Source organism: Pygocentrus nattereri, chromosome 16, assembly GCF_015220715.1.
Source record: "Pygocentrus nattereri isolate fPygNat1 chromosome 16, fPygNat1.pri, whole genome shotgun sequence".
Taxonomy (NCBI): domain Eukaryota; kingdom Metazoa; phylum Chordata; class Actinopteri; order Characiformes; family Serrasalmidae; genus Pygocentrus; species Pygocentrus nattereri.
In genome coordinates, this window is record NC_051226.1 from 37,824,499 (window position 1) to 37,831,998 (window position 7,500).

The 7,500-nt window shown below is 43.4% G+C and overlaps 1 protein-coding gene across 11 annotated transcripts in view; it reads left to right on the plus strand.

The window, feature by feature from the left end:
• slc4a4b (solute carrier family 4 member 4b) overlaps positions 1 to 7,500 on the plus strand; it is an 80,533-nt gene that overhangs the window by 59,155 nt on the left and 13,878 nt on the right. For 6 of the 11 annotated variants that reach the window (XM_037546167.1, XM_037546173.1, XM_037546172.1 and 3 more), the window contains 4 exons: positions 297 to 565; positions 656 to 714; positions 1,887 to 2,075; positions 6,013 to 6,126. In XM_037546167.1, coding sequence (XP_037402064.1) covers positions 297 to 565; positions 656 to 714; positions 1,887 to 2,075; positions 6,013 to 6,126 — 631 coding nt within the window. The remainder of the gene's footprint in view (positions 1 to 296; positions 566 to 655; positions 715 to 1,886; positions 2,076 to 6,012; positions 6,127 to 7,500) is intronic. The other 5 variants (XM_037546169.1, XM_037546174.1, XM_037546170.1 and 2 more) reach the window with 3 other exon arrangements.

The following is a 7,500-nucleotide window of genomic DNA, read 5'->3' on the forward strand; positions in this document are numbered from 1 at the left end:
AGTGTCCAGCGTAGGGTTCTACTTTAGCAGCTGTAGCCAGTCAGCAGCCTGTCCATGTTGTCACAAACACACACACACACACACGCGCACACACGCACACACACTCACATATGTTCTTCGCTGAAAATGAGCAAAGGCCAGGAATCTGAGGGTGAAATAATCATAATAAATCACATCATTTTTTATTTTGCTAGCCCTGAAAATGGGTCCCACAGGCCTGAACGCCACATGGGTTAATAGGTGGATTTTAAATTGGTTGATTAGTCAGGATTTCTAACTGTGGCTGTCTTTTTCAGGGACAATGGGTTTGACTATCTGGAGTTCCGGCTGTGGATTGGCCTGTGGTCAGGCTTCCTGTGTCTGGTCCTGGTTGCAACAGACGCGAGTTTCCTGGTGCAGTATTTCACGCGCTTCACAGAGGAAGGCTTCTCGGCTCTCATCAGCTTCATCTTTATCTATGATTCCTTCAAGAAGATGCTGAAGCTCGCGCATTACCACCCCATCAACTCGCACTTCGACAGGGACCTGATCACGCAGTACAGCTGCCACTGCACTCCGCCGGAGGGTATGACTGTGTGTGTGTGTGTGTGTGTGTGTGTGTGTGTGTGTGTGTGTGTATGCTGCAGCATCACTGACACTACACCTTTTTTTTTAGCAGGCAACAATTCTGTCCTGGATGAAAAAATAGAAACACTTCTCAACTCCACTGGACAGGTGTGTACATACAAGCACATGCACAGGCGTGGTTGGTTAGTGTAGTGGGTAACACCTCTGCCTTCTACGCTGTAGACTGGGGTTCAATCCCCACCTGGGTAAACACCCTACACTATACCAATAAGAGTCCTTGGGCAAGACTCCTAACACCGCCTTGGCCTACCTGTGTAAAATTGATCAAATTGTAAGTCGCTCTGGAGAAGAGCGTCAGCCAAATGCTGTAAATGCTCAGATGGACCTTAAGAGGGGCTTGAGTCCCCGCCTCTTTGCAGACTGTAGAAGTGCCCACTAGGATGGCAGGTCTAATAATTGTGTTATATCTGCTAATAAAACTGCCATCATGCTAAAGAAATGTTATTATTTTGAACAACAACCAAACATATTGTTAACTGTAATACCTGCACTGTTGAAAATGAGATGTTAGAGATGTCGACTCAACTCTAAATGATATAGTAACTAAATTCAGAACTTTTTTTGAGTTGACTCGACTTGAGGACTCAAGTTTCACACAACTCGAACTTCTTTAATTGAGTCAAAAGTTTCAGGAAATGAAATGAGTTCAGTTTTTTACACTCTTATGTTCCTGCTAGACGTTCTTCCTCTTGAGTTCGCACTTACAGATGGCTGTGGCAACGCTGGGACTCGTTTGAGTCAACTTAAGAAAAGCCGTTATTTTAAGTTGAGCTGTCATTTTCACAGTGTGGCTAAACCAAGTTTCTGTTATTGTAAAAAAGATTTATACCAGGATCTGTGGAGCTTTTAGAGCTACACGTCACTCATGCTGGACACTGGGCTTCGAGTCTTTGCTGATGCAGCAATGCAAACATTTTTCACCGCCTTGGAAAAACCTCTTAAGGCTATGTTTGCTTTCCTCTTAACCCTGATTACACCATTTCTCTTGAAAAGATTGTTTGCAGTAAGCTGTAAATTAAATGTTCAAGTTTATGTTGCCCTTTCCCTCCCAAAGCTCCTGCCCCTCAAAATGTCCATGTACACCTATAGTGGGCAAAACCTTATTGCTTCTGAATGCTTAATAAAACGTATTAACTGCATTAATATTTTATCAGTATATCACAAATTACTGGTAAATTATGTCTGTAGGTTAATGCTATGTAGTAAGGATTGTATGTGTTTGTGTGTGTGTGTGTGTGTGTGTGTGTGTGTTTCTCCAGAAGCACTGGAATGCCACCTGGTCGTCACTGTCTCGATCGGAGTGTGTGGAGTGGGGTGGGGTTCTGAAAGGCGAAGCTTGTAATTTTGTCCCTGACATCACGCTGATGTCATTCATCCTGTTCCTGGGCACGTACACCTGCTCCATGGGCTTAAAGAAGTTTAAAACCAGCAGGTTCTTCCCTACAATGGTACGCGCACACACACACACACACACACACACACACACACACAAAATAGCACACACTACATTGCATGGATTTGCTCGTTTACAACCAGCATGTTCTGGCCTTGCGAACCAGGACTTTACTTTGGAGGATGGATATTTGACTGCCAGGCCAAACAAAATCACAGCACACAGTTTTGGCATGTGGGGGGAGGCAGTTGTAAAAAACTGTCTGACCTCACAAATGCGCTTCTGGAAGAACGGTCAGAAATTCCCATAAACACTCCTAACCCTTGTGGAAAGCCTTCCCAGAAGAGCTGAAGCTGTTATAGCTGCAAAGGGTGAGCCGACATCATATTGAACCCTATGGATTAAGAATGGGACGTCACTCAAGTTCATCTGCGTGTGAAGCCAGACGAGCGAACACTTTTGGCAATGTAGTGTGTGATGTCCTCCAGATCGTTGTTGGGAGTGGGGTGGCAGCATTGCAGTGCATGCTGGGCATTGTAGTGCTGCTGATTGTGAAACGGGCTAAATATTAACAGAAGGCCTTGTGTTTGACGCGTTTGACGGTTAACCTTAAATGTTTTCCTCATATAATCGTAAACATGCCACGCATATCATGATGTGGGACGTTCAGGTGATGTATTTTTCACTTTGTATGTTCCGGTTTTACAGCGAATCTTCCAGTAAACATTCCGACGCAAGGCCGAACTCTGAATATTACTGGATTAGCCGATGAGCAGTCTGCTCAGCTGGTTGTAAATCAAAACCGGGTATGTTTACCACGGTTTCAGACCTTTTACTTCATATACACAGAATTTATGACCGCAAAAGGGTCATATATTCATACGATACTGCACGTTTACCTCCTTTAAGCCAGGTGGGCATCTAAAGGGTCCATAATAACATGACTGTGCGTGTCTGATATTACACTATGCTAATTTACTGAATACGGCGCATGTCTAACTCACTTTGACATGTTTCCCTCTGACCTGGCTCGTCCCTGTCTGGCCAGGTTGAGATCTGCGTCGCCGTGAAAACGATCAGCGTGATAATAGATACAAAGACAGTTTGGACCAGATCCAAGTAGTCCTTAACTGAGCACGTGCACAGGTGCTGAGCCGAGATCTAAACCGCTCCCGTCTTTCTGATAAACCTGTTCGTGGCCTTGGCAGTGTAGGTGGAAAATAGCCATCGCTAAATCCTGCCAAAAATGTAATATCTGCGTTAAGACTGCGACTCCACACTCATTAAAAGCTCATTAATCTCCATTTGCTTCCAGCCCTGCGGTTATGCCTGATCCTCAGTGGCATGTCTGCACAATGTGTAAGTCACAGCTGACTGATTGATGGAGTAAGTTGTAGAGGATGTGTGTATATCATCCATGCCGTTCTTGTAGACGACCGTTCCAAAGTTTGGAATCACTTTAGTGAGTAATCTAAAAACATTTTGGTTGCAGACAAATGCATAAAGTTATTCTGATATGCTGCCAGCGCAACTTCACAGGTTTCAAATCTGTAAATAAGAATAAAGAAACGTTAGACGTGTCCAGATGGTGAACAGACAGCAGTGGACGAAGTACATGAACCCTGTCCTCGAGTTAAAGTAGAGACACCCAAGGTAAAATATTCCTCCAGTAAAAGTAGAAGTTCCTCCCTTTAGACCTCCACTTGAGTAAAAGTACTAAAGTATTTCCCTTCAAATGTACTTAAGTATAAAGTAAAAGTACTAAAAGAGTAATTCTGGCTCTGATGTCCTGTTATCATTTTTATAACCAGACTGGCTTCATGAACTCATTTCAGGTGAAAGTCCTCCAGCGTCTCTCTTGGTAAACCAGTCTTTTAATAGAACGTCATTAATTAGTGACGCTGACGTCTATTAAAATGATCAGAAGCACAAAACACTGAAGGTAAACAGTTTCCATCAGGGAGAACCGAGTGGCTCTGAAATCACTTTTTACACACAAGCAAAGTTTCAGTTTCAGATTTATTTACAACTTAGTTCCAAGTTTAAGTTGAATAAAAACTGGCTTTAAACTCAGGATCACAGATGAGCTCCTTTACTATGTTGATCTGTAGGCGTCTGTTCATAAACATAAACCAGCCCAAACTCATTTACTATAAAATGAAATGGTGTTTGTAGAAATTCAGAAAAAGGCCGCGTCAGTCTCGACTGCATATGTGGACATATTTCTATATTGAGCTCTATTTACACAAAGTTAGGTTAGTTCATCATTTATGTTGAACAGACTCTCCCAAAGTTTTACGCTGCTGCGCTGACGTTGAACCGCGTGCTGCACTGGGTCGGTATGACCAACAGGTCAAAACCAGCTCTAAACAAAGTGACCGCTGGGCCCTGATTGGTGCTCTGGCTTTGCGCTTCTTTCGTTTTGACATGTTACGTTTTTATACACACAGAAACCAAAAGGAACGACAGATTTCTCAAAATGTAGGAGGAAAAAGTCGATATTAGACTCTGAAATGTAGTGGAGTGGAAAAACTTCAGATACAGATAGATGAAAAAAATACTAAAGTACAGGAACTAATTACATTTACTCAGTTACTGTCCACCACTGTGAACAGATGACTCTACAATGACTGAAAAGGCCGTGTAGCATTGAACATTAAGTTAATAAAAGAATCAATCATATTTCAGATCTCAAGGCAGATAAACTGACACTAATAATGTAAATAGATTATTAGAGAGCTTGAAGAAGCGCTCTACTGTTATCTCTACTGTTATCTCTACTGTTATCTCTATTGTTATCTCTATTGTTATCTCTACTGTTATCTCTATTGTTATCTCTCATACTTCTTCTTATTCTTCTTCCACACTTTTCTGCGATCAATAAAGCCCGAACTGCTTAACATACAGACTCCGTTCAAACTGCGTTTCGAAGGTCTTGGCGCTGTGACTTGTACTCAGTATGTTTGGAGTTGATCGGATTGGTAGTTATTAATAAAATTAAGTTTGAAAATTAAAAACCTCCCATAAGAACGAACGTGGAATGTTCAGAACTTCAGATTCTAACTGACATCGATGACGTCACAGCAGGCCACTCAGTCTCACAGACACAGCCGATCACGCAGGGAATCTGCTTTAAAATCCTTAAACTTTCGCAGAGAAACTCCATTTCAGTTTTAAATGGTAGAGAAACTCGTCCTTTCTGAAACCTCAGAATATCTCATCACTTTATCAATTAGCTTTAGAGTTATGAGCGTTTGTTCGGCACCAGGCACAGAAAACTGCCCCATTCACTCCCATGTAAATTTCTCAAAATCAGAATCAGCTTATTTCAAGATTTTCTCTGTGTTTAACTCGTCATAACTCGGACATTTTCTCCTCAATACACACAACATTAAACCTAAATAATCCTCAAGGGGTCTCATCTCACACCATCTATCTGTTAAGCGATAGAGTAAACATTTCTCGAGTTATGACTGTTTGTTCAGAGGGCGCAAGTCAGACTCAAACAAGGCTTCTCCACTAAGAGCTGCATAATAAGAGTGACAGTTCATTTGAATGACCCCCCCTCCCCCCTCAAACACACACATCTCTCCCTCTCACACACCACACACACACACATACCTAAGGAGGTGTTGTTCACCTACACACACACACACACTTGCAGCTCTTTTCAAGCACTCTTGCAGTTCCTTCAGGAATGCACATTGGTTACAGGATGTTATTTGTCATTTTTTTCACTTCTTGTCCACAGAGAAATAAAAAATCATTTAAAACACAGACAGTTTTGCTCACTTCTACCCCTGAAGAATATCTGTAAAACAGTTGAGCTACAAGCTCCAAGTCCTTCAGTGACAAAATGCAGGAATTGTTATTCTGAAATATAAATTCCTGTCTATGTTTCATCCTAAAGGCATGAAAGACACAGGCTGGGATTCTGAATGTATATTTGTTGTTACTAATTGATGTTTTGTTGGCTGATTAATTCATTCTAGGTGCGTAAGCTGATCAGTGACTTCGCCATCATTCTGGCCATTCTGATCTTCTGCGGGATCGACGCGCTGGTCGGAGTGGACACACCAAAGCTACTAGTGCCAAGTGAATTTAAGGTGAGTTTTGTAAGAGTCAGTAAAGCTGCAGTCACACTAGACCAGGGGCCGGCAGCGTGGGGCTCTGGAGCGGCATGCGGCTCTTTTCCTGCCCTGTTGTGCCTCCACAGATAAATTAGATCAGTAGTTAATAATAAAATAAACCTCCTCTACAGTAAAATGAAGCTCTGCTGATCCTTCAACACAGTTTAACAGTAAATGGTCTTAAACGCTGGAGTTAATGTAGAACTGCTGATTCACCCTTTAACCCTGAAGATCAGCGCAGACGGCTGGTCACCATAGCAACACAGACAACAGCCTCACCCAGCTAGTAGCTACGAAACGGCAAAGAGAGAGATTTAAGACGGACATCGATAATCTGGAGACGAATGGACTTCCATTGTTCCACCTTAAATGGCGCAGCAGTTAGTTAGCTACACACTTAGCTGCATTCTGGTGCCTCGGGTGTCATTTAAGGTGGAATGGAAAAATTCGAACAATAAGATGAGCAGAAAACATCGTGGCTTCCAACGTGGGTTTGTCTTTTGTGGAAAGGACAAAATGGCTCTTCCTAGCGTTTGAGTTTGCAACCTTTGCAGTTCGTGTCACCTTGTGAAATGGGCGTGGCCAGACCAGATGATTCCCAACAAAACGTCCTTCATATGGGTGCAGCCTGCGCATCATGCAGTCATTCTTTCAGGTGTTCATTTATAGCCAGCGGTTTTGACGCTGGTTAAATAAGCGTCTCCTCTGTTTTGGATGTTCAGTGCTGCTGGATGAAACTCAGCACGGCCAAAGCAGCTGTACAGTTGTTGAAAGATGTCAATTTGGGTGTTTATGAGCTCGACATGACATTTTGCATGCAAAGTATATTCGCCTCAGGAGTCTGCAAGCCGAACATGCTCACGGCAGCGGATTCCATTGAAATGAATGTCTCTTGTGAAGGTTTTCTGGGCTTTAACAGAAGAGAATGAGTCCAGTTTCTGTCTCTGACAATAACCTCTCTGTTCCTGTCTAATGCTGCTTATCTAGTAGGTAAAGACACCTGAACCGGCCCAACGTGCGCACATGCATCAGATGACTCTGTGACCATCGAAGCTTCACACACGCGCACACACACACACGCGCATACACACGCACACACGCACACACACGCACACACACGCACACGCGCACACACGCGCACACACACACACACACACACGCACACACACGCGCATACACACGCACACACGCACACACACACACACACGCACACACGCGCACACACACACGCGCACACACACGCACACACACACACACGCACACACACGCACACACACACGCACACACACACACACACACACACACACACACGCACACACACACACACACGCACACACACACACACGCGCA